The sequence below is a fragment of the Neopsephotus bourkii genome, unplaced genomic scaffold, assembly GCF_033783945.1.
Source record: "Neopsephotus bourkii isolate Nb327-2 ecotype Australia unplaced genomic scaffold, CSIRO-AGI_Nbou_v1 NB_989, whole genome shotgun sequence".
Lineage (NCBI taxonomy): Eukaryota > Metazoa > Chordata > Aves > Psittaciformes > Psittacidae > Neopsephotus > Neopsephotus bourkii.
In genome coordinates, this window is record NW_026901481.1 from 564,956 (window position 1) to 592,521 (window position 27,566).

Consider the following 27,566-nt stretch of genomic DNA (forward strand, 5'->3'; position numbering starts at 1 on the left):
CACACATCCACACACTTCCTAGGTTTGGGATTAGCTCTATGACATGGAATTTGGGAAGCCAAATTCCACCCAAACAAGAGACTACTAGGTTTGTGACAGTGCATTATCCACGCACAGGTCCTCAGCTAGAGGACAGGAAGGGAGGCATCGTGACAAAATACTGCCACAAGGAAAGGAGCTGACGCTTACAGTGCATCAGCTTTCCCACCTCTCCCACAGAAGTCCTTCATCCTCTTCTCATCCACATTTCCAGCCAGGCATTGCTTACCCTTGCAGCCTGCAACATCCACTTCTTCTCTTCCCTCCCACTTTTTTTCTTTGCAGTCCTAAGCCTTGCCTTCCCATCTTTCTCAACCCCACTGATTTCATGGCTGAAACTTAGTAGGTTGTGCTTGGGAAAACAGAGAGCTTAATTCCCTTACAGCTACACTGAGACACATCTTCATGGAGAAAGCACAGCAATTGCAAAGCACACAGCAAATAAAACCTGGTAGAACTTGGAATGAATATCGATCTACCCCAGGCTCTACTGCTCTGTAAGTAACATGCACAAATTTTATAAGTGGAACCCATGCGTCTTCTAAGCTTGCTTCTGCAGGTAGCATTTAGCAATTAAAGAACACCAGCCACTACACTGCTTCCCAGCAAGCCAAGACAGACTTACCCAAAACACAGCACCAGCAAGTAGCAAAGGAAACCCATATGGTTTGTGGAACACTATGGAATCAATCCTTTTATATGATTTCAGTGTCCATGTCTCCGGAAGTGAGACACCTCAGAGGTATGGAAATGCATTTTTTAATAATCCAGACCTGCTCAACCTCCAGTTCTGAAATTACTGGCTTGCTTATAATTCTTCATGGAATGCGGCCACCGAGGTGTTAAACACCACACTATGACTGCTGCCTGCAAGCTTGTATTCCTGATCCACACATTTCTGCTAGTGAAAGGAGAATAAAGAAGTGATGATACAGCCTGGAAACAATCTCCCTCGGGATTAAATTTGTTTGGATAAAAGGTAATTTGGCACAATCCAGAGAAAGGTCAAGGGACCTGCACAGCAGATCCAGTTTTGGGGAATCAAAAATTGCAATATGAATGTTGTCAGACCCACACAGATGTCATGAACAAGACCTTCCACAATGTGTTCAATGTCTTCCCCTGCCGGGAAGAGAGAAATGCAGGCTTTGTCAGGTGTTGTGTGGTTTTGGAGAACGCACATCCCAAATGACAGTCGGATTGAAAGCCCTCTCTATCACAGGAACCAGGAGTGGAACGGTATCAAATGGTGCCCTGAGCCACAACAAGGTTTTACGCAAACTAAACGGGACTTAGCTCATGCAGTAGCCCTTGGGCCAGCCCACAGCACCCAAGATATGACAAATCCGCTCTGCACTGCAGCCGTGGAGAATGGTCCTGCCTGGATCTTTCCTGGGTCTTCTGGCAAAAAGCACCAGGGGAGACTCAAGTCTGACCCTTTGATTTTTAAAGTCAGAGACAAAGGATACATGAAGCCCTCTTTGCTTCAAATAGGAAAGTGGGCTGGCTTCCCCCGCAGTCTGCCTCCCAGTCTCTCCTACCTGCAGCAGCTGCTGCTCAGTCTAATTTTACTTTGCACCACCTCTGCTGTGGGCCTCCAGAGCACTGCCTTGACAAGTGTGACAGGGTGACTTTGAGTCCCTGAGGACTTCACGTAATTCCAGAGAACAATTGACATACAAATGGGATTCTATACTAGCACTGCTACCCTGTTAGCAGATGTTCATGGAGATTTACCATGATTCTTCAAGACACCTTGCTAATAATACTGACACTGCGGCAGAATTCAGTGGTGAGTGAATCCGTGTCCAGCTCCTTATGTGATGTGGCTTGCCCAGTTGACACCAAAGACAAGGAAATAAAGTTGATTGCAAAAGGCTGAGATAGGACTTGTAGGACACACATGGGTGACCGCTTCACATGGCACAGTTTCCTAGACATGCTCACCTTCCCCTTTATAGCGGTTTATTTACCCATTGCTCATAATGGAACATTTCATGTCAGCCTGTGTGATGCAGACATTGCTGGCCCTAAGCCCCTTCAGCTTCTGAGGAGCACTTTGGGAAATGATTGAGCTTTCCCAGCCTTTTCAAAAGTTTCTTTTCATTCCCTCTCCCAGCAGTCATCTGGGATATCCCAGATGAGTTCAGGTCTCTCCCAAGGCTTTTGCCTTAGACTCTCATCATTCTACCAGAAGCAGCCACTGTACAAACATCAGGGGTTTAGGAAGAAATTCAAAGAGCAAGGGTGAGTCAGCAGGAATACCACAGTGAAGGAAACACTTGCAGAGAGCTGATGCGAAAAGTAGGGTTGTTTTTTTTATTGTTTCTTGCAAGAAAAAGAACAAGATGTCAGGAAAGAACAAAGGGGGAAATTCCTCCATCCACATCAGTACAAAGAGGAATTACAGAATATCTCTCCCAGGCAATATTCATGGGGGCATAAAATCACTTAGTTACGTCTTACAAGGAAAGGCATTGTTCTTGGAGTAAGTACAGCAGAAATTCAGCAGAGTACGAGAAGAAACCATTGGAGGATTTACTCTTCCGAGGGCAGGAAGGGCACTAGGAAAGCGAAGATGGAAGGCATTGACAAGTACAGGGTTCGGTAAACCATTTTCATTCCTTAGGCTTTGGAGGCTCCACAGGACAATGGTGTTACAGAGTAGGGTCACCTTGAGGCTGTCACCATGGGAGCCTCCACATGCAGCCCCTCACCGAGCCATACAGTTACTTCATCAGACACCAATGTTACCCAGGTTCAAGAAAATGGTGTTGCCATTGGTCACACCTCCACAGCACTGATCAGTCCTCCTGGGATTCTGAGACACATCAGTATTACCCAGGTTCAAGAAAATGGTGTTGCCCTTGGTCACTTTTTCACTGCACTGATCTGTGCTCTTGAGAGTCGGTGTCACACAAATATTACCCAGGTTCAAGTAAATGGTGTTGCCCTTGGTCTCACCTCCACAGCAGATACCCATGCACCTTGGATTCTGTGTCAAGTCCATATTGTCAATACTGCCTAAGTTCACATAAATGGTGTTGCCCTTGGTCACTTCTTCACAGCACCAGTCCATGCACTGAGAAGTCGGTGTCAAACAAATATTACCCACGTTCAAGAAAATGGTGTTGCACTTGGTCACTTCCTTGTGGCATGTATCAGCACACCTGGGAGTCTGGGACCCATCAATATTGCCCAGGTTCAAGTAAATGGTATCGCCCTTGGTCACATCTTCACAGAACAAATCCTCACATCTGCTGCTGCCCTCGGTCACTTTCCAGAAGCATTGGTCCCCACATGCATTGGAGTACCTGATCACTTCCACACAGTATGGAAACGCGCACTGTGTCCTATCAATATTACCCAAGTTCAAGTAAATTGTAGTGCACTTGGTGACTTCTTCAGAGCACAGATCCTCACACCTGGGGTTCTGCATCACATCAAGATCACCTGGGTTCAGATAAATGATAGTGCCCTTGGTCACTCCTTCACAGCACGAATCTTCGCACGTAGCGATGCCCTTGATCCCTTCACAGCAGCTTGGGTCCACACATGAGGTGGTGCACATGGTTGCTTCCTCACTGCAGGGATCCGCACACCTGGGAGTCTGTGATACATCAATATTGCCCAGGTTCAAGTAAACAGTGTTGTCCTTGGACACTTCTTCTGAGCATGAATCCTCACATTTAGTGATGCCCTTGATCCCTTTGCAGCAGCTTGGGTCTGCACATGAAGTCGTGCACTTTGTCACTTCCCCACAGCACGGATCCATGCACTTGGGATTCTGTGTCACATCAATATTGCCCCGGTTGAAATAGGTGGAGTTGCTCTGAGGATTCCCATCACTTCTATATGAATACAGATATGGAGCCACAAGAGGGGTGTTAGCCAAATTGCTAATGCCATTCACAAAGCTTTTTACTGCTCTGAAGGGAATACCCTTCACCACAGTGGCAGGAGTTGAAAGGTAGATCTTTGTCAGGTGGCAACCCTTTTGGGAACTCATCTTTGAAGGAAAGGTGATGTCTGAAAGCAGCAAAGGAAAATACTTTGTTGAAAACAGAGACATTCAGCTTTCACACGCTATTTTATGTTCCTATGAATTATGATTTTTCCAGGCAAACACTGAACAATACACTGGGAAAACAGCCTGAAATCCATAGCAAAGCAATAACACCACAAAAAAAGCACTTAGACATTAAGCTACTGGTTGCTCGTACATTTCAAACAACTTCTTTCCCAAAGAAGAAAGAAAAGTGGTGTCATCTGAACTCAAGTACATTCTATGGCAGGGTCTGAAATCACAGCAACCTTCCCATGAAAACAAACATCTCTTTGATTTGGGATTAACTGCTTGACATTACTTCCCAAATTCCACCCAAACAGGAGAATACTAGGTTTCTGATAACTCCTTGTCCACACACAGGTCCTCAGCTAGAGGACATGAAGGGCGAAGTTGTGACGCAAAACTTCTACAAGGAAAGGAGCTGATGCTTACAGTGCAGCAGCTTTCCCACCTCCCCCACAGAAGTCCTTCGGCCTCTTCTCATCCACATTTCCAACCAAGCACTGCTCATCCTTGCAGCCTGCAAGATCCACTTCTTCTCATTGCTCTCCACCCACTTTTTTCCTTTGAAGTCCCAGCTTTGCCTTTCCCTCTTTCTCAAACCCACTAATTGCATGGCTGAAACAAAGTAGCATTGCCACTGGAGAAAGTTTAGTCCACTCTCACCTACCCTGAAATGCATCTTGATGGAGAAAGCACAGCAATTGCAAAGCACACAGCAAATAAAAACTTGTAGAACTGGGAATGAATATCGATCTACACTAGGCTCAGCTGCTTGGTAAGCACCAAACACAAATCTTGATAAACAGAAGCACTCATCAGTCTTTTAACTTGCTTCTGCAGATAGTATTTAACAATTAAAGAATATCAGCCACTACACTGCTTCCCAGCAAGCCAAGACAGACTTACCCAACACAGCACCAGCAAGTAGCAAATGAAACCCAAATGGTTTGCAGAACACTACAAAATCAATCCTTTTATATGATTTCAGTGTCTCTGTCTCCGGAAGTGAGACACCTCAAGGGTATGGAAATGCATTTTTTTAATAATCCAGAACTGCTCAACCTCCAATTCTGAAATTACTGCCTTACATTCCATTAAGAATTACATTATAATTCTTAATGGAATGTGGCCATTGAGGTGTTAAATGCAACAATATCAGCACTGATTGCAAATTTTTATTCCTGTTCCACGTATGCTGGGGGATAAGAAATAAGGAACTGATGATAAAGCCTGGAAACCATCCCCCTCGGGATTAAACCTGATTTGGATAAAAGGTTATTTGGCACATTCCAGAGTAAGAGCAAGAGACCTGCACAGGAAATCCAGTTTTGGGGAATTAAAATTGGCAAGATGAATTTTGTTAGACCCACACAGATGTCATAAATAAGATAACAGCAATGCCTTTACCAACCAAGAAGAAACACAAGGTTTCTCAGGTTTTTGTGTTTTCCAGGAATATACATCCCAAATAACAGTCTGGTTGAAAGCCCTCTCTATCACAGGAACTGGGAGAAGAACGATTTCAAATGGGGCCCTGAGAAACAACAAGGTTTTGAGCAAATTAAATGGGACTTAGTTAATGCAGTAGCACTTGGCCCAGTGCTCTGCACCGCAGCTGTAAAGAATGGTCCTTTCTGGAGCCTCCGGCAGAAAGCATCTGGAGAGACTCAAGGTCAACCCCTCGGCTTTTTTTAGATGATGATACTAGGGATCCAAGACCTGCTATGCTCCAACTGGGAAAGAGACAGTGGCAGCCTATGAAGGGCTTCCAGCTCCTTCAGAAGTGATCTTGGATGCCGGATTGGTAGTCTTCTTCAAGGACTGTAGCAATAGGAGAAAGGGTAATGGGCTTAAACTCAAACTGGGGAAGTTCAGGTTACATATAAGAAAGAAGTTCCTTATTGAGAGGGTGGTGAGGTACTGGAACTTGTTTGCCAAAATTGTAAATGCTCTATTCATGACAGTGTGCAATGCCAGGTTGGACAGAGCCTTGTGCAACATGGTCTAGAGTGAAGTGTCCCTGTGCATGGCAGGGGGTTGTAACTAGATGATCTTAAGGTACTCTGCAGTCTTAAACATTCTGTGATTCTATGGTTCTATGATTGGCACTGAAGCACAACTGCTCCAGGCACATGGGCTGCCCATGCTGGTCTGGATTTTCAAAGGGAGGGTCTCCTCTACACATCATGCAATTGTTATTACATGGAGTAAGTGGGTTGCACTAATCACACAATGAGCTCAAATATGAAATCCCATTTATCCAGAAATGCTAGAAGTCATCATGGCCTCACCATGTCCTGTGCTCTGTCAGTGAGGAGAGGCATGGGAAGCTTGGAGGAAGCAGGGACAGGACACCTGACCCAAACTGGCCAAAGGGGTATTCCATACCACAGCATATCGTGCCCCATATATAAACTGGGTGGAGTTACCCTGAAGACCCATATCACTGCTTGAGTCAGGCTGGGTATTGTTCAGCAGGTAGTGAGAAATTGTATTGTACATCACTTGTGTTTATTGGGGGTTTCTTCCTCCCCCCTGTTAGTTTTGTAGCCTCTCCACTTGTTATTTCCCTTATTATTCTTACTGCTGGTAGCAGCAGTGGTTTTGTGTTATACCTTAGTTACTGGACTGTTCTTATCTCAGCCCATGGGATTCACATGCTTTCGATTCTCCACCCCCTACCTCCAGGTGGGGAGGAGGGGGGAGATGGAAGCAGTGGGGAAGTGAGCGAGCGGCTGCATGGTTCTCTATTACCAGCTGGGCTTAAACCACGACAGTGGCAAATGCCCCTTGGGGGTGGTTGATGTAATGGAAGCAAAGTAACTGTCAACATAGAGGCAAACACTTCTGGGTTGCTGCACAGTGGCAAGATACCACTGCTGGCTGGAGAACCTGGTGCTAAATGGAGGAATAAGTTCCTGTATTGCACATAAAGAATCTGCTGGGGAAAATAGTCTGGGTTATTCCTGCCTCAGTTAAAGGCAAACCCATGCATGGGATTACTTTTGCTCAAGGACCTGGGTGTACTTGGTAGGTAATGCAGAAAGATGGGAAAGTCGGGAAAGTCCAGTGTGTGCCCCAAGGAGATTTAATTGAGGACAACACAGCCAAGGACATCAATTATAGGCTTGATATCAATAATATAAATTATATTGATTGGTATATAACACTTCAGTGGCAGCTGGCTAACACTAATGACGTTTCAGCAGAATTCAGTGGTGAGTGAATCTGTGTCCATCCCCTTATGTCATGCTGCTTACCCAGTTGACACCAGAGACAAAAAGAAAACAGAAGCTGATTGCAACAGGCTGAGATAGGACTTGTAGGACACATATGGTGACAAAGCCACTATGCTAGCTTCTAGATCTGCTCACCTTTCCCTGGACAGTGGCTTATTTACCCATTGCTCATAATGGAACATTTAATGTCAGCCTGTGTGAGGCAGATGCTGCTGGCCCTAAGCTCCTCCAGCGTCTGAGGAGCACTTTGGGAAATGCTTGGCCTTTCCAAGTCTTTTCAAAAGTATGTCAGAGCAGTGCTTCCTCGTGCCATAGAGCATCCCCTCTCCCAGTAATGGTATGGGATGTCCCAGATGAGTCCCAGATCTCTCCCAAGTCTATCACCTTACACCTTCCCATGCATTCTACCAGAAGCTAACAGACTACAAACACCAGGGTTTAGGAAGAAATTCAAAGAGAAAGGGTGAGTCTGTGGAAATACCACAGTGAAAGAAACACTTCAGGACAGCTGATGCCAAAAGCAGTTTTTTTATTATTGCTTCTCACACGAAAAGGAATAAATTGGCAAGAAACAGCAGATGGGGAAATTCCTCCAGCCACATCAGTACAAACAGTAATTACAGAACGACTCTCCCAGGCAATATTCCTTGGGGGCACAAAGTAATTTAGTTATGTCTTACAAGTCAATGCATTGTTCTTGGTGTAACTACAGCAAAAATTATACGAGCCTGAGGAAAAGTGTTGGATTATTTACTTTTCCTAGGGCAGGAAGTGCACAAGAAGGCAAAGATGGGAGGCAAGTATAGGGATCAGCAAACCATTTTCATTCCTTAGGCTTTGAACACTCCAAAGGGCAATGGTACTGCAGAGTAGGGTCACCTTGAGGCTGTCATCATGGGTTCCCCACATGCAGCCAATCATGGAGCCATGAACTAGCTATAGCAGACATTTCCACATCTGCTGCAGTACCGCTGGTCACAGCCAGGACTGCGTATGCTCATGCAGCCTGCAAGATCTCCCCAACCATTTTTTTCCTTTGAAATCCTAGCTTCGCCTTTCCATCTTTCTCAAATACATTTAATTTCACAGCTGAAACACAGTAACATTGCACCAGGCAAAGAGAGAGTTTAGTCCACTCTCAGCTACCCTGACATTCATCTTGATAGAGAAAGCACAGCAATTGCAAAGCACACAGCAAATGAAGACTGGTAGAAGACGGAATGAATATCCATATACCCTTAGCTCAGCTGCTTGGTAAGCACCAAACACAAATCTTGATTAGCAGAAGCTTACCTTGCTTCCGCAGGTAGCATTTAACAACTAAAGAACACCAGCCACTACATTGCTTCCCAGTAAGCCAAGACAGACTTACCCAACACAGCACCAGCAAGTAGCAAAGGAAACCCAAATGGTTTGCAGGACACTGCAGAATCAATCGTTTTATATGATTTCAGTGTCCGTGTCTCCAGAAGTGAGACACCTCACACGTATGGAAATGCATTTTTTAATAATCCAGACCTGCTCAACCCTCAGTTCTTAAATTACTTGTTAATGTTGGACAGAGACTTGGGAGAGACATAGTCTATGGTGATGTGTCTTTCCCACGGCAGGGGGTATGGAACTTGATGAACTTATGCTCCTCTTCAGTTCAAACCATTCTATCAATCATTCTATGTTAAAATCTTTTATCAAATGTGGCCACCAAACTGGTACACGCGATACTAGGACTGCTGCCTGCAGCTTGTATTCCTGATCCACATATTTCCTATTTTGAACAAAGAGCTGATGATACAGCCTGGAAACAATCTGCCTCAGGATTAAACTTTTTTTTGCATGAGCATGAATTTGGCACATTCTTGCACCCTGCCCTAAGACAGCCATAGAGACCGGGGTTACACCTGGGATAGAACTCTGCAGGCAGCTTTGCTCTGCTCAGCTGGGCAAGTTTGCTTGCTCTCACTAATGTGCAATATCCTCCTTACTGAGAACTTTATTTCCAATAATCTGGGCATAATTTTCCTTGTTGCAACCTGCAGTCATTGCCTCTCTCCTGTCCCTGGGATCCTCTGAGAAAAGCCTCTCCATTAATACTTTTTAGATAGGTGAAAGTGGCCCCAGGATCTCCCCTAAGTCTCTTCCTCTCAAGAGGAGCAGGTCCTTCAGCCTCTCCCCATCTATCATCTCCTCAACGCTCCTGAAACATCTTGGTGATCTCTACCAGGCTCATCCCAGTTTGTTAGAGACGGCCTTGCCTGTGGGCTCCTAAGTGAACACAGCCTCCAGATATTGTCTCACATGTTCTAGATGGAAGGGAGTAGTTACGTGCCTATTAACTGTATGCTGGAGAGTGCAATCAAGTACATGGGAACACCCAAGTTTTCTGGGCAGCTTCATAACACTTCTGCTCCTCAGTCAAGTGCAGTAAGCCAGCAAAACCTAAATTTGTCATTATTTTGTTAGTTAGGCAGGCAGGGAAGTCTTTGCACTGTGTTAAGGTCTTTAATGTCACTCAAGCTCTTTCCAGGACATCTACTGCAGCAGCCCATCTCTATGCAGATGCTCCAGAGTGATGAACTGTCTGTGTTTGGTGCTCTGACCATAGTGCCAGTGATAGTAGCTGTTTCTGGTTTGCTGTGCACATCTTTATCATATAGCTGGCTAAACTGAGTCTGAGATACACTGTACACAGAAGATAGAGGACTGTGCACAATTCAACAGCATGGTGTCACTGTTTTCTGACTGCCACAGTTGCAGTCAAGTGAAGATGCTCTTGTGTGAAAACCTCTCATTATAAGAGAGAAGGGAGAGTCAACAAGTGAATTGCCTGTGAGAGATCAAAGGCTCAGAAACTTCCTTCTCTGCTCACTCTAAACTAGCCTTTAGTCACTTAGTAACACAAGCATCAAACCAGTATTACTTGCATGCGGAGATGAGGGTGTTTATTATCTGGAGACTAAAGTATGGGTTTGTGTCTGCATGCTGTTCTCCCTTTAAATTTGTGTACCCCTGCTACTGAGCATGGTGGGGCCAATGTAGTGGCTTTTGCCTATTTAATTTGAAATCAATCAATCTGGGAAGCTTGACCTCTTGTGTTGCCAGTTCACTGCTGATCACAGGGTTTTGAATTAACCCTCAGCATAATTCAGCTGACTTGGGTGAACCAGTGGGCTGATGGGAAAAGGGTGGTGGTCACTTCTCCTATCACCCGTCTGTTCCTTAGGGGTGTACCTGCATGAGGATAAAGGCAACATCATGGCAGCTTAGTAGTGTTGTGCTGTTTGAGTCCGAGCTTCAGGAGAAAATGCAAAACTGCAAAACATCACGAGACTAATGACGACACAGAGTTTCCAGGAGTCCCGCAGGACCCTGCCACCAGCAGCACCATCTCTAAACATGACAGTGACAGAAAGAGGTCAAATGTGGCTAAAAACAAAAGATCCTCCAATTTTCACCTCCCGTCCTGTCTCTAATGACCTGCAGGATGTGTTGGGCTGGAGGATGCTTTGCAGAAAACACGACTTACTATTTGAGAGCAAGCGAACGACCCATTCGTTTCCTAAATACTTCTCTGGCATCCACCCTGCTGAAAGGGCATGTGAATTTACAAGCCATCTTTGCCCACCTGAGGTTACACTATAGGCATGGAAATAGCCAGTTTCCATTAAAAATCATTAGTCTAATAATTCATCACAGGGCAGAGGCAGAGCAGGTCTGCGTTAACAAAGGGTAGCCTGCTTGTGTGCCTGGGGCACTTCATCTCAAAGCTAGGCTCTTGAATATACAAGGTAGATCCCAGGTCAAAGTTGCTCTGCTTGTTAGCCATCTTTATTTGCCAGTCCTGAGCTGGGTAAGTATCTTTGGGATTGTATAAATCTAAGTCTATTGCTGGTGTTAATTGTCTGCTATGTGTTGAAATAGATTACTGCTACCAGCTTTGTAAGGGAAATAGTTTGTTGGCTCTCACGCCTTCTCGGTGACAAGGATTTTAAGTGATTTGATCTTCCTTCACACTTAGGTTGCTCTAATTCCCATGGACGCTCTGCAAACTGCTTCCTGTTGTCTCAGCACTGGATTTAGAGGGATAAATTACTGTCTTGCTCACTGAGCACGTACACAGCAGGCAGAAGCCAAAACTGCTGTGCATGTAGTTATTGTCTCAGTGGCGAAGTGACTACAGCATCACATACAGCAGCGACAGAGGTCTCAGGTAAGAGCACCCAGCCTCATGGCAATCCTAAACACTCACATCTTTCTTTTACCTCTTTAGCCTGTTGCTGCTTTTAGCCATGGTAAAGGTAGGACAGTGAGAGCTGCACCTCTTGCAGCTGCTGCAAGATGGGTACTGTCCTGCAAGAGAGCTTCAGGACAAGCAGAAAATACCTGGAAAGAGAAGGGATCAACTTGAAGTTTATAAACTTGCTGAAAACTATAACGATATCTACTCCGATCTATGCAGGAAAATGCTGTTAGGGTGAATTTTTTGGGCTGGAAACAGATTTGAATAAGATAAGCTGAGCTGGGAAGTTTATACAGAAAAACAGAATGACCAAACTTCTTTTCATAAGAAGTGGTTGCAGAATTTAAGGAAACAGAAGATTTTCTCTTTATTCATTATTTCAAGATCAAAATGTGGCACAAACAGCAACAAACAGCAAGCATCTTGATGAAGGACTCACCAGCCAAGAAAATGACTGATTCTTTGGGTTGGGAAGACAACAGATTGCCTTTTTTCTTTCAGGCTTGCCTGCAGTGCAGAAAGATGACTTCCCAGTGCAAGCATCCCTGCCTGTCCCCCTCTGCCTCCATGGGGGAGGCTGCGCACGCAGACACATGCACATCACATCGTGCTGTGGTGGACCTGGATGTCTGCCCTGTGCAGGACGTGCCCCCCTGTCCTGAGCAGACTTTCCAGGTGGATCCCTGCCCATGTCAGGGTACTGCCGCCTGTATGACTGCTTGTCCTGAGGTTGGGCTCATCTGCCCTCCTCCCGCTGTCTCCATGCCTGAGGACATCTGCTGCCCTGAGCACACTGCTGCCTGCGACCCCAGCTCTTCTCCCTGTGTGAGTGCCTGCCTGTGCCCAGCAGCGGACCCCTGTGAACCTGCTCAAAGCAAGGGAGGGATCAACTTCCCATTCCAGCCCACAGCCTTGCCAGTGGAGTTCTGCACCCCCGAGACAGCTGGGATGGGTGTGAAAACCTTCCCCGAGCAGTACCCAACGTCATCAATGGATCCCTGCATGGAGACAGTTGGGACTGGTGCAAAAGCCTTCCCTCTCCAGCACCGAATCCTGACAGTGGAGCTCTGTCCCACTGACACAGCTGGGGCAGGCATGGACACCATCCCCCTCCACCAAGCAACCTCACCGGTGGAGTCTTGCATCCCTGAGACAGCTGGGACCTGTGTGGGAAACATCTCCTTCCAGCACCCGGTCTCAACTGTGGAGCCCTGCACCCTAGAGGTGATCGAGACTAATACGGAAGAACCTTGCTGTGGGCAGGGTGTGATCGTTGGTGATCCCTGCCCCGATCAGTGCCCAGTTACATGTGTGGATCCCTGCACATCCCAAAGTCCAATCTGTATGGAGACGTGCATGTCCCAGGGCGCTGCAGAATCCACGGGGATGTGCACATCCCAGAGCACTGTGGAGCCATGCACACATGCAGACACCAGCTCTGCCAAGGGCATGGTCAAGGGTACTGGAACCTGCCCGGCCCCTCAAACACCTTTCCGCTTGAACACCCGCACCACTGCCGTCGTGGAGCGCTGCCTTTCCAGGTGTCAAAACTGGCTGCGAGGCAAGAAATAAGAGTGGCATCAGTGGGCATGCAGCAAAGGAGAGGTTTTCCTGCATCAATGAGACCTCCTGCGGTGAGTCTTTTGGTTTCTCATGTGTAACAACAAGGGAGAAAATTGCTTCATGTTAAATAAAGAAAAAATGAAAAAAAAATTTCAATCATCTGTTAATTATGATTCTTACTTTTATTGCCTAATGTTAACTGCAGAAATAATAGCGAAAGTGTAATGCAGGTATTAATTGCATTCAGAAACACATTTCGTCATCTTCAAGCCTATTTACTTCCCACGTACAAATGACTTTTCTTAGTCTGTCCTAACTGCAGTTGTGACTTTGCCTTTGCATTTTCTAGCCTTTTTTTCTTTTTAATGGTCTTCTAAATGAAAATTATCATGAGAATAACCAGAAAAAGATCTCAAAGACATCATTTTAAAATAGCTAAAGAAAGGTGTTTTATAGAGATATAAACTGACAGAGAGCATTCAGGGTGAAGGGAGAGAAATGCTGAATAGAAAGAGATTGCAGAAAACACCAGAAGAGTAATGCTGAGAAATGGAAGTTTTGTTGCACAGTGCCCTGTTGAAGAGTGGGTAAAACTCTGTATAATTAAAAGTTTTCATCACGTAACAGCTTTTCCCAGAGTGAAGTTGTATCTCTATTAGCAGCAACCTGTTGCAGTAGATGAATAAGCATTCTTAAAAGTTATAGCAAGACCAGGGGGAGAAGGTTACGCCAGTTATTCCTGCAGCTGCCTGCTGTGTAACTGATATATCATCTAACATTTCTTGCCCATCAGCCCTATCAGACTCAGTGCTAAAATCCAAGGATTTCTGTACTCCCAGTGGCACTTGGTCATGGGCTGCGGTTTGCTGATAGAGCAGTTTGCTGTCACTGCAAGAAAAGCCCAATTCAGCACAGGGCAGCCTGGAAAGAAAGATGAGAACCCTCCTTCTCTTCAATTAAAGCCATTTTAAATGGATATGGCACTTTGTTTGCTGTGTCTTTAATATCCCTTGTTAGAAAAGACTTTTCTGTCTCCAAACACACACCAAATACAATATCTTTAGCACAAAGATATCGAGTACAACATCCCTGTTAGCACTCTCTGTCTATCTGCAAAGAAATAAAAGAAGTCCTTAGAGTGCAGCAATAATAGCAGTGTATTGGATTGAGGGAATAAATCTTGATGGATCTGAAAAGCTTGACAGCTATTTCTCTTTTTTTCTAGTAAATAAATCAACAGATGTCATTCTCAAGACACTGTGCCAGATCACCATGCCTGAAACTACATATATCACCCATTACATTGTAATCTGTGAGTTAGATTTGATCTGTCATGTTAGATTTGATCTGTCATATTACATTTTGGAAACACCTATAAATCAAACATTAGTGAAGATAGCTTATAGTAACATAAATACGACAACTAAAGATGAACCAACAAGGATGATAAGCAGAAGAATACTGTTTAGTGTAGTACCAAATATACTTGCAAAGTCAGATAAGCTCAGCTCATTGTTACAAGAAGCTCTTTTGACACTATTACTAGGCTGCCCTTTACAAATTGTTGGGCTCTCCCACATAATCTAAGTTACAAATAGAACCGCTCATTACACACCTGCATTACCCTGGCTGGCACTTCCCCTCGCAACCCCAATATTTACGGCAATGCCACCATGAGGTCCTCCATCCCAACACATCTGACATGCAAGCGCTCATCTCCTGATGCTCAGAGTTTGCTGGGTGCTTCCAAGTGCATACCAACAATAGTAAACCAAAACCTGGAGAGTGAGCCATTTCCTCCTGCACAGCAACCACGGAAGCAAGCTTCCTTTCCTCAAGTGTCATTAAGCTGGAAGTGTTCATTAAGACCAAGGTAAAGATTTCGTTAGCTCTTTAAAGGACTCCACAGTCCATCCAGGGCCATAAGCGTGTCATGGTTTGTATGAAAACTAAACCTAGTAAGACTTGTCCTTTTTGTTGGGTGCACTGACTGTACTTTCTGCAAATGCTTCTTCATTCAGTCAGTCTGGGAGAAATAGACAGTCTTTGTGGCTAGGCTGCAGTGCCCCAGTCACAGTCCCAGGCCTGCAGTGCTGGTGGTTAAGAAGCAAAGCAGGAAGAGGACCAGATCCAGCTAGATCCTTTCACTGGTCCATGTTACCTGGGGATCTACTGTGTTTACACCTCAAAACTCAGGAGCAGCCTGTTCATTGCCTTCTCCCATCTCTTCAGTCCTTCGGTTCTCATGTTCCCCATTGCCATGATCTCCTCCCCTCACTCATCTGTCATTATTCCTGCCTTGTGACACCTCATCATCATCAGGGTGGAGTGTAATTGGTACAGCTGGAGAAGAGGCATCAGGTGTAATTGTGGCATTTCTAACATACCAGCTAGTAATTTACACCTTTCCTATAGAGGGAAAGGACGAGATGCTATCCAACCTGACGTCCACCAAACTTTGTTTGCAAACAGAAGCTGAAGACCTCATTTCTCAGGCATGACCAACAAGGCTGAGAGCTTGCAGATGAACATCTCAGCTGGTACCAAGATGTAGGACCACATGCAGTACCCCAGGGCCAGTCTGCTTATTTCACGGAGCCAGGTGAGTCATTCTAGGAAGCTAGCATTTCAGAGCAGGTCAACTGCTTCATGTCTGCACTAGTGTGCAGTGCCATCTGGAGTCTATATTCTCCTGGCCAGATTGACCAGCTCCAGAGGGTCTCCCAGTCAGGTAAGGAGGCTGAGAAGTCCAGTTAAAACAAGCATGCTTGCATATGCAAGCAACTCTTCAAAACACACACGAGCTGCACTAAATGAAGCATTTAGCAGAAATAATGGGTTCAGCCATTGCCACCTTGGCTCTGAATTCCCTATTTCTCCATCCCATCTTTTTCCCTCTGGCTTTCAGGCTCACATCCAGCCTCTTGCTGGGTTCAGGTCCAAGTGATTTCTGCTCAGGGGCTGTGACTGGCTTTGTTTCAAGCTCTAAACCTCACCACAAACCTGCACCTAGGCAAGAAGAGAATGGCTGGGAGACTGCAAGAGCCCAGCACACATTCCTCTGCTCTCACCTTTCCCCTATAAACAGAAATGTTGTTGTTAAACAAAGCAGGGCAAAGGCAGAACTGATAGAACCTGGCTTCCACTGTCTGCCCTGTATCCAACAGCTTGATGAAGGGAGAACTGAATAGTCCTCTCTATTATAGCAGCATTAGTTGAGCCTCTTCATGAAACCAGTCAAAATTCAGCAGTTGTTTGAACCATACCACTATGTCAAGTTTGCTTGCAAACAACAGGTTAGGATATTAAAAGTGGAGAATAGAAGCTTTATTTCTTGGGAAAGACAAGCTAAAGAAAGAGGAAGCCCTATAAAAAGAATAAAGAACCATGTGAATGTGACTCCCCTGTCTGTACATCTCTCTGGAACAAAAGGAGAGAAGCAGGCAGGGCAGGCAGGAGGTGCATTCATGCAAGCAGCACAAGTAGCACAGTACAGGACCAGGTGATCTCCCCCTGCTGCCATCCCACAAGCCTTGTGCAAGCAGCTCCCAGACCTGCATTGTTCACCTCATTGGGTGCTTCCATAACATGGCCAGACACACATCACTGCCCAGCAAGTTCTGTCTTGCCCCAGAGCACCCGCTCTAGCCCTTGGCTGCCAGCCCAACACAACACCTTGTTCCTGCCCAGCGGCACCTTGCCCAGCCAGATACACCACACTGCCAACCTGGCTTTGGTGGGGTTTCTATCAGGTTGTGTTTCCCAACACGTCCTCTCTGCCCCTTTCCACCCTCTGCTCTAGACGTCGCTCCCATTGTTGCAGCACAACCACCACCGAGCACTTCTTGGTTGTTTCCTCTCCCCATGGCCTCAATGCTCCTGCAGCCATCCTTGTGGCCAGAGTTGCTTTTCAGGACAGCAGACAGCAGCTTTCCGCCCCAACCAGAGAAGACACTAAACCTGGGACTACTTGAAGTTGCACAAAATGGAAGCTTTCCCCCCCCAAAGCCAACAAAACAACAAAAAAAAAAACCCAAAACCTAACAATTCTAGAAAACCAGAAATTCTCCTGGTGATGTGCTGGGCAGCGAGGAAACTAACGGCCAAAGGCACCAAACTTGTCCCCACCACCAAGGGGAGCAGTCGAAATGAGTACAGCCCATGACTCACTTCCACCAAGGCCACAAGAAGTGACTCAGGTCTCCACCAAACCCTCAGCTTTTAAGTGGAGCAAGCTGGCAGAGACCAACACCGAGCCAGCTGCTCTGGCCTGTCCCAGCCCATCTCCTCCGCTGTCAGCCCCAGGAGAAGGCAGCAAGCTCCACAGGTGGCAAAAGCGAAGTGCTGCTGCCTCGGTCCCCAGCCAGACTCCCTGCACATGGCAGGAGAGGTGGCTCCAACCTAAGAATGAGACAACAGGGCAAGAAAATCAAAGAGGAGCATCACCAGCATTCCTCCTCCTCACAGTGAGAAGCAGGTGCCTTCAGAGGGAGGTGAAATAATTCTTCAGAGCAGTAAATGTGGGATAATGTCATCTCATCTTCCTCCCTGCCCTATTTCCATGTTAGGCTTATTCTTAGTCTCCAATAGCAAAAGATTTGCTTAAAATGAGAATTTCATACGTGTTTTCCATGCCCTGGCTGGCTACATACACAATCACAGAATAGTCAGGGTTGGAAAGGACCTTGAGATCATCCAGTTCCAACCCCCTGCCATGGGCAGGGACACCTCACAGTAAAACCGTGTCACCCAAGGCTCTATCCAGCCTGGTCTTGAACACCGCCAGGGATGGAGCATTCACAGCATCCATTTCCTTCCTTCTTCCAGACCTACAGTGGTTTATGGAAAATTGGGAGCTCCTTTGCACCTTCAGAAAAATAATTTACCCCATGATAGCTTTCACGTTTTGAATTTAAACAGACAGATAATTTACGAGCCCAGAAAAAAATCCTGTGTTCACAAGAGGATCGTGGGTGAGAGGAACAAGATAATCAGAGATACCTATGCCCCTTTGTGAGTTCTGGGGTACAAAGGAAGGGTTTGGTTAACTTCTCCAAAAGTACAGTTAACATATGTATTAAAACTGCCTGAAAGCAATAAAAATATCTTCAAAAGCCTTGTTTTCAGCCAAAAGATTAATTCCTTATTTTAATTGTGGGATTATTCAAATGCAGAAAGTCTTTTAGCTAGCACTGCTAGCTGGCTTTGAGCGCATTACCACAGGAAGATTTACAAACTAATTATCTCTGAAGGAATACGAGAAATGTGCTCATTAATATGTAAAAAGGTGAAAACATGTATTAAAGAAAAGCTGAGGTATTACACTTCTTAAACCTCACAATGAATTAGCAATTAAGAAGGCTGCAGGCAAAACAACTTGCTGAAATGCCTAGACAGCATAAGAAAATAAAGCATTTTATTCCAGTTAGCATAACTCCTGATAACCACATAGATGCGGTGATAAAACTCTCTGTATAATGGGCTCTAGCCCCGGGGAAGTTTAGGAACCGTGCTTCATGTAGAGAACAAAGAAAACGGAGTGAAGCCTTCACCTTAGTGTAAACTGCCCCCAGCAGGCAGAATAAAGAAGGAAATAACAGGAGGAAAAGGCAAAGGAGGCAGGTTAGGGAGGCAACAAGCACAGATAAAATCTCTGGGTCCCCTGGCTGCTCGAAGTGCAGGCACTAACCACGCATTTGCTTTCTCCTCCCAAAGCAAACCCAAAGGTTTGAGCCCAGAAGATGTCCAGCTCTCCAAACCCTGTATTTAAACGCTTTCCCACATTAAACCTTCAGTGCAGCACTTTCCTTCCTTCATCAGCACTAACCTACACTTCTGCTTTTCCCTGCTGAGCAGGAACGGAGTCATGCAGGAATAAACAGTAATTTCCTGCTTTACCTTCTGTTGAGAAACCTGACCGCTCTGACCCAGCTCCTTGAGCCCCAAACCTTAAACACCCCGAAGTCCTAACACCCCATAGCAGCTCAACACCATTCCCTGCCTTTACATTAATCACATACCCCAACTGCTGGAAAGGCTCTTTTTGTGCACCCTTCCCTCCTTCACCTCCTTGGGTGCCATGGTTTAGTGTGAGGTGTCCCTGCCCATGGCAGGGGGGTTGAAACTGGATGATCTCAAGGTCCTTTCCAACCCGAACTATTCTATGATTCCATGATTCATCTGCTTCTTTCTTTCCCCCCCCATTAACCCAGGAGCTGAGCAATTCTTCTTTTCCACAAGGCAGAAGAGAGGAAGATAACCTTGGGCTCTCCAAAGAGGCACGAGTTTTCTAGTTCTACTTTCAACAAAAAGAATTACAGATGAGGTTGGTGTCCCTGAAGTTTTACACATTAAAATACAGCAGGAGAGCTTAAGCCTGACCTAATTTGTGGGTCTTCAGCCATCACCATGATTGCTGAATCACCAAATCAGGTACTCAATTATTTTAAAGCTCTTACATAACCATCCACAGATTGCCAGGTGATTTTGTTAGCACAAGTCTCACCTGCTTTCCACTCCCTGGATTCAACATAATTTATTGCAGGCTCTGCTAAAAAAGGGTTATTTTACTCTTTCCTGTCCTGCAGGACTTTTAGCTTCTTCACTTGAACCTTCTAACCTTCCCTGCTTCACGAAATCCAGTACAACACAAATCTGTTCCTGACTACAGTTGTCTACAAGAAGAAAAACCACCTTGCTCAGGGGCTGGGTGGTTTGACTACAAATAACTTCAGTAAGAACCCGTTCTTGTCCCAGCAAGAACACCCTAAAAGCTTCTGCCTCTCCAAAGCAATTGTCTCCCACCCTCACTACAACTTAATGAGAAGGTTAGCAGCAATATACCACATATTAGAAGAAAACTGTGTGTTTGTATGCAGGTATGATCGAAAGATGAATAGGAACTAAAGCAAAAGGTACTGCCCAGGAGATCACGGCTCCTCCTTGGGTACTGCCCACTTGGGCTGATGGAAGAGCTGCTTGATGCTCCTGGGGTTGAAACTGTCATAGATCAGAGCCTCTCAGTTTAAGGAAAGGGCATAGCTTCAGACAGCCCCAGCCAGAGAAAAAGTAAGTCCTGAACTCAAGAGGGCTCAACACACCGCTAAAGAGCAGGACAACCTGCAAAGCCTTCCTGGTCCTGGAGCCTCCCATATTTATCCTCTCCAGGCTCTTCTACGCACACTTTAAGGATTTCACATGAGCAAAGTGGGACCCATTAACCTTTCCCCTGCCAGGCATGGAGCAAGGCAGGGTATTTTCCAGAAAGTGGGTTGTTTGGGTTTTTCAGCACAAAACTGGATGCGTTTCCTTTTCTGTGCCTAAAATTCCTTGTACTTTAAAAGCTACATGGATTTATGATATCTTTTTTTTCCCAGTCTTTCTTATTAACCACATTTTGGCCAAGAGAAAGAACTCAAAAATAGAAAAAAAAAATATAGAAAAAAAAAAGAAAGCTTAAGTGAAGACACCTTAAAGCCTGACCCAAAGGGCTTAGAGGACAGCTTTCAGGTCACACCGCATTTGGAGCACAATAGGAGCACAATACAATTGACATCCCTTAGAAAAGAGAAACAACTTTCATTTAGGTCTTTGGGGCTCCCAGTTAACCCACTAGGCCCCTGTAGCCTCACTCACTGAGCTGCAGCAGGGACTGATGCTGGACACACCACGAGGAGTTTGAGCCCTTCCTTGCCATGTGCCTCAGTTTCCCCTTCTGGGTAATGGGTGTTTGATGCCCACCATGCCCGCAGTTCCCAGCTGATTGCTGGCTCTGGGACAAGCGATGTCCTCCCTTGTCCTACTCCAAGTCCCACTTGATGGCACTGTTTGAAAAGATTTCTTTGTTCGATGCCTACCTCCCGTGGGGATCCAGAAGAGGGAGTTTCTGGAAGGAATCACTTTAATCTTAGCATTACAATATCCTCATTTTCCTTCGTTTTCTTGTCTCTCTATTCACCCTGCAAGCACTCCCAGACCGTCTCCTCCCCTGTGTCAGTCACTGGAGATCTGATTTTTACAAAGCACGTTTGCAAACACAAGAGGCACGGGCGTTGCTTGGGCATCACCTTCAACTAAATCACCCAGTGCTAAAAATAGCCTTTTCTGTTAAACTCCTCTGAAATATGTCTGCAGGTGGGGCAGGCTTAGGAAAGATCTTACATTAACAACAGAGAAAAGCATCAGAGCCAAAGCTAATAAGAAAGAGACAAATGAAGGCATGGGCATGACAATGTAATTGGGTGGAAGACGTTTCAGGTCACCCTGCTGAAAGGGTGTCTCCTCTGGAAGATGCGGGCTGTGATCCTGAACTCTATATAAGATGACCAAGAGCTGTTCTGCTCCAGATTGTGCTCCTGAAGCTCAACACTCCTGCTTTTCATCCAGGTAAGCTTGGACAGGCTTTTTGGTCTGTCTGATTTTTCTACCGGCAGGAAAGCAGAAGCTTCCAGCTGAAACAATGTCCCTGGAGCTGTCAATGCAGAGATCTCTTAAAGGACAAAAGTAATACTGAGATCTGGAATTACACTATTCCATGGATTGTTAGACAGCTTCCATTCATAGCTCTGCTCTGCTCCAGAGAAAGAGAAATGGGATTGGTTTTTTTCTTTTCCCTCCTCTCTTACTGTGTGGCTCCAGCCTTTTGAGCCTCACTGTCCTTTACCTCTCCAACCATCACCTGCTGGTCCACACCCCCACCATCTCTGCAGCTGAGTCTCATTTGTCAGATTTGTTTTCCTGTGAGATCCTTCTTGCTCCCTCTTTCTTTTACACTGATCCCATTTCATCTGTGCCCTTCTCTGTCTCTTTTTCCTCTTTCTAGCTATTCAGCTGCGTTGGTTAGGAGTAATTCATATGAAAAATAAAGAAACAAACCCCTTTTTGTCTGTGTTTTCTTGCAGGTTGCCTCAGTTTTGCAGGGAGATGGCCCAGCTCCAGGAAAACACCAGTGGCATCATTGCTGCTTTTTACACGTGCACCAAAAATGATGGCAACTGCAGCCCCTTGAACAGGGAGGAGCTGAGGCAGCTCTTTGAGCAGGAGTTTGAGGATGCAATAGAGGTGAGGATCCAGCCCTGTAGCTGGGACCCACCACTGGTATGGCCCTGGGCTGGGATCAGGGGTATGGTAGGTTTTGTAAAGCCATGTACTCCCATGAGGGAGTACAGAACCCCTGGCTTCCTTGGATAGGCACAGATGCCTTCAGTTCCCCGGATCTGCAGGGAAGAGGAGAAGCTGTTCATTCTCCCAGTGCCAGCAGCTCATAGACCTCAGTGCAGGGAGCAACAAGAGCCAGCAGGGTTGGGGGCATGGGGCAGGATTCTACCTTGAGGCTGCTTGAATGCTCCTGGAGAGACGGTGCGAATAGCTCACGGGCTTTCCAACACCATTTGTGTCTATACAGAACCCCCAGGACCCCCAGACCGTCGAGCAGGTTCTGTGCTTCCTGGATGATGACAGCAACTGCAGGGTTGACTTCAGCGAGTTGCTCAGCCTGGTTTTCCGTGTGGCCAAGGCTTGTTACAAGCCACTCCAGCAGCACCAGGCACCAGAAGATGGTCGAGAGGTGACACCACAAGAGAAGGCAAGTGGGGAGCAGCCATCGGAGCCACGCACAGCCCGCCACAACCAGCAGGTCCCTGAGCAGGGTGTGGACAACCAGGCTGAGGACACTGAGACACAGGACCTGGACAGCTATCAAACCCAGACCAGTGAGACATCAAAGCAGGACCAAGATACGCATAAAACCCAGGAGAGTGAGACACCAGGGCAGGATGGGGGCACCCACCAAACCCAGGAGGGTGAGACACCAGGGCAGGACCATGACACCCATCAGAGCCAGGAGGCTGAGCCACCAGAGCAGAACTACAACACCCGTCAAGCCCAGGAAGATGAGATGTCAAAGCAGGACCAGGTAACACATCAAACTGAGGAGGGTGAGACACCAAAGCAGGACAAGGACACCCATCAGGATGATGGGACTGAAGTACCAGAAAGGGATCCAGAGAGAAGTGAAATCCTGGACACTGCAACCCCAGCACAAGACAGAAATACCTATAAGGCTGAAGATACTGAGACACCAAAGCAGGATCCTAAAATCCACCAGGCCCAAGAAACCGAGGCACCAGAACACGGTTCAAACCTCCCTCAGAGTCCAAAGACAGAGTCTGCAGAGCAGGACCCAGCTTACCACCAGCACCCTGAAGCCGAAGTGCTGGAGCAAGAACACAGTGGGGCAGAGTCTCCATCTCATCCAACACAACAGCAGCAGAACCCTCATCACCAAAACCAACCTGCTATAGAGCAACAGCTCCTGGAATCCCTGTATCAGTGGCCACCACAGCAGTAAAGGCTGAAACAAGCCTCCTCCTTCTGAGGCTGTTGCTCCCTGCAAGGAGGTAAATTTTGCCCAATCCCACCCTGGTTTTCTTATTTCTGCTTGTCACATCTTGTCCACTTCCATATGATCCCTGAGCTTCCCATGCCTGGTTTGTACCGAGCTATGCATGATTAGAGACCTTCCCTCTTACTCTGTGTTAGGCTACCTCTGCCTGTGTAAGCAAAGCAATAAAACTGAAGGCATACCAGCACGGTGTCCTAGTGTATCACTTCAAGCGTGCCCTCAGCCTGGCTCTGAGCAACCATGATGTGGTGCATCCATCCCTCCCATGACATACAGCCAGATTGCTCCAGGGTGCAGATGGAGGGATGGCTGCAGAAAGGCAGGTGTGTCCTGGGGATGGATAGCCTCAAGGAGCTGCAGCTGAGCTGCCTTTGCAATTTAGCTGAGGTGAATGGATTGCTCCCCACAGGCAGGGATGTGATATCCCTGCCAGAGATGTCTTCAGAGAGGGGAGAAGTTTTGGTTGACACAACAGCATGGCCGACCTGAGCAGACTCCTGACAGCATCCATCTGTCTGCTGTGAGAGAAATAAACAGCTGCTTACAGCTGAATGGGAGGGATTTGTCCTATTCATCCTCACTTATTAATAATCTCAGAAGCAAGGGGAATGTGGAGCACGCTATGAAGATCAAAAATCCCTATCAGCTATTGAATTCTCCAAAGAAAAGTGTGGAAATATATTAAACACAGCAAAAATGATGATTTGGGTACATCCAGCCCCAACAACAACTGGGAAGCCAGAGATAAAAAGCTGACAAGCAAAACTATGCACAAACAGAGCCAATCTTAAACTCAGATTCAGTTTAGGGTACCAGCTCCTCAGGCACTTGTCCAAACATGCACATCGGAATGTGAATAACTCTGAGGGTATGAGCAGTCTGGTGAAGTCAGTGGGGTTTATTAGGGGGTTCAGACGTGCTGGACCACCAGACAGGCCCAGGGCTCAGGATCCCGCAGGGAGGGTGATGCTCAGCCTGTTTTTCACCATGTTATCTTTCACTTGTGACCTATCACCAAATCAGCACATGATAAATGCACCCACACCTCCTGCTCTGTGGCCGGTGACAAGCAGCACGCAGAGACCTCACTGGGAAATAAAACGTCATTCCTCTGGGACACCCCAGAATTTCACAATTTGCTGAGCGCTGAATCAGAAAAATCAGTGTTTCAAAACTGCCCCCAGAACGGGCACCCCTAAAATGAGGCGGTTTAAAAGTGACAATGGTAAAATTAGAAGTATTAGACACAAAGTACATCAGTCTGCTCTCCTACTGAGGAAACAGCAGCAATAATAAGTTCTCGTGACAGCTGTGGACATGCAATGGGAGAGTCAAGACTTAAATTCCATCACCTATCTGTCAAACCCCAATTCCATCTGAGACATTCCTCAAAGCATCATTTCCCAGAGAACACCATTTTTCTTGTAAAATAGGTCTCAGTTCAATAGCTCTTTGCTTCTTTGCTTCCTATTAGCTCTGGCTTAGGGTCTAAAATCACCAGACCAAACCATCCCCTGTAGTCAGTCTGTCTCCAGCTGCCACCATCAGCAGCATCAATATAAAGACTGACCTCCCAGTTCAGGCAGACACCAAGCCCTGTTAGGTACATGTTAATCATATGCTCTGTTCTGAATAACACGATTTTTGCCATCAGGAGTATCGTATTTGAAATTAAGAGGGGTTTTTTGGTTCATTTAAGAAGAGCATTAAAATTATCCCACTGACACAAATACCTGTCTAAGAGTCTTGCAAGCCAGGAACGAGCTGGAAGAAAAGTCATTTATACACCACATGAGGAGCCTAGTTCCTATAAGATTAAATGGAATAGAAGTTTGGCCACCTATATAAATGGTGATGGGCACAGAACTGGACGAGAAGCAGGAGGATGGAGCCCACCCTCTTGGGTATCAGCTTTCAAAACCCTCCCCAGGTCCCATCTAATTAAAGCATCTTTGGGAAAACCAAGCCCTTGAAACAAAGGGAATTCCAGCACTGCCAAGAATATGCTTTGAAACTCATTGTTTTGTCCTCAGAATGGCAGCAAGGCACGGGAACGCAGGCGAGCATGACGTGTGCATGGGTGAAACACAATGTACCTTTTCCTGCGTCGATACCCAGAATCTTCCACGTGGCTAACGTGGCACCCAACCATCCCGCACTGTCCCAGCCCTTGTGGGGGGATTACAGACTGTTACAGGACACCAAGCCACACTGTAATACTCTAATTTTAATAATAACTCCAATCTACCATGAAATTACAGTTTCCCAAGGGTATTATTATCCCACAGGTGGGGTATAATTTGCACAAGTATAATTTAATCTTGAAAAAAAGCTCAAAAATGAAGTATGGTTAGTAACGATCCTTCATACGCACTTGTATGAGTATCCCCAAGGTGTTACCAGCACTAATTAATTAGGCTCCTACACCCAGTATGATCTTACCATACAGATGAGCCACTCACCCGAGGCTGCGTGACAAGTTCATGCTCTAAAGGCTCTCTGCAATGTCTCCGTCATGCTTGTCAAGGCAGCATCCTACCTCCAAAACCAACAGCAGAGGCCCAGGTGGCACGGCTGGTATCTTCATTATTTGCTCAGTGTACTGGGAGAGATGGGGTGCATAAAGGAATCAGATGGTCTCTAATTAATTTACTGTTAAAAGATTTCTCTTCTATTTTTTTTTTTTCCAAGTAGAGGCAATTACAGCGAAAGCTGCCTAGGGCAACAGATGAAGATTCAACACGAATCAACCTCCCAGCAGGAAGGTTTCTGCTTTGATTTGTAATGGAAGATCAAGTAAAGATGAAATGAAAGTAATTTGTGGAGGAGAGCTAATATGAAAAACGTTTTCTCATGATTTTTGTCCATGTGAATCTGCTGCTTATTGAACAGACATCTCCTTATATGAAAAGTCATTTTGCAAAGTTTCGCATTTAAAAGTATTGTTTGGGTTTGGGTTTTTTCCAACAGAAACCTGGATAATACAACATAATTTAAGAATAAGTATATGCAATGTTATATAAGAATAAGAAGCTTCTAAGTTACCAAAATTGAAACACTCTAAAGGACCCCACACAAGCCGAGATCTGGAGGATTTGAGGATCTCACTGCTGTTCACCTGCACTTCACCGTTTTTGTAGCACTTCGGTCTTCTTCTGTCCTTCTGTGAGCAAAAGCCAGACACAAATCCCATTGATCTCAGGCCAAAGGTGCTAAGGGAAGGGCACAAAAAAGCAAACAAAAATAATCTCTGGTATTGTGGCATCAAGTTCATGGGCCATAGAGATCTCAACTGTCCCCATTCTGCTCATAGTGAGCTCTGCTACCACCCCACAGAGATCTCAACTGTCCCCATTCTGCTCATAGTGAGCTCTGCTACCACCACACAGCAACCCCCACCCAAACCCACCACCACACAGAGATCTCAACTGTCCCCATTCTGCTCATAGTGAGCTCTGCTACCACCAGCACTTCTGTTCTTTCCTCAGAATTTCACCCTGGTGGTATTTTTGCATGTGTGAGCATGGTACCTATATAAATTCATACCTAAGCAGACGCACACTTACATTAAAATGCACCCTCCCTTTCGTGCATATATATGTTTTATAGCTACACTAGATTCTTTAAAATCTGAATTACAATCAGCTGTAAAATAACTTTACAGCCTGGATGAGGTGGAACCAGCCAGTGCCTGAATTGCCACATGGCAACTGCTATTTCTGGGTTAAAATGATAGGTAAGGGGATGATAAGTTAAATAACCCGTTTGAGGACGTGAAGGTGCAGCTGGGCTTGGCCAAAGATGAATCAGGAGAACGTCCACAAAGGGTGTCTCCTTTCCGTAGCTCCGTCAAGGACCCTATAAAAGCACTCAGGTCCTCTGATCACTCCGCACGGCTTCACAGGAATCCCACTTGATCCCATTGGTGATCTGGGTAAGTCACTCCTTCTGAAACGTACCCTTTGCTGGGCAAGGATGTATGGTTTCTATAGGATTTGTGTTGGGTGGCAGCGT

At 46.0% G+C, this 27,566-nt stretch overlaps 2 protein-coding genes across 2 annotated transcripts; one reads left to right on the forward strand and one right to left on the reverse strand.

The window, feature by feature from the left end:
- Positions 1 to 2,776: 2,776 nt before the first annotated feature.
- On the reverse strand, positions 2,777 to 11,945 carry LOC133215509 (keratin-associated protein 9-1-like). The gene is made up of 2 exons (XM_061359577.1): positions 11,610 to 11,945; positions 2,777 to 4,068 (listed from the first exon to the last, which is right to left on the reverse strand). The coding sequence occupies exon 2, from the start codon at positions 4,046 to 4,048 to the stop codon at positions 2,777 to 2,779; it is 1,272 nt and encodes a 423-aa protein (XP_061215561.1). The 5' UTR covers positions 4,049 to 4,068; positions 11,610 to 11,945.
- Positions 11,946 to 21,193: 9,248 nt separating this feature from the next.
- On the forward strand, positions 21,194 to 23,736 carry LOC133215580 (cornulin-like). The gene is made up of 3 exons (XM_061359656.1): positions 21,194 to 21,535; positions 22,051 to 22,210; positions 22,554 to 23,736. Exons 1-3 carry the CDS (start codon positions 21,471 to 21,473, stop codon positions 23,496 to 23,498), a joined length of 1,170 nt encoding a protein of 389 aa, XP_061215640.1. The 5' UTR covers positions 21,194 to 21,470; the 3' UTR covers positions 23,499 to 23,736.
- The last annotated feature ends 3,830 nt before the right edge of the window (positions 23,737 to 27,566 follow it).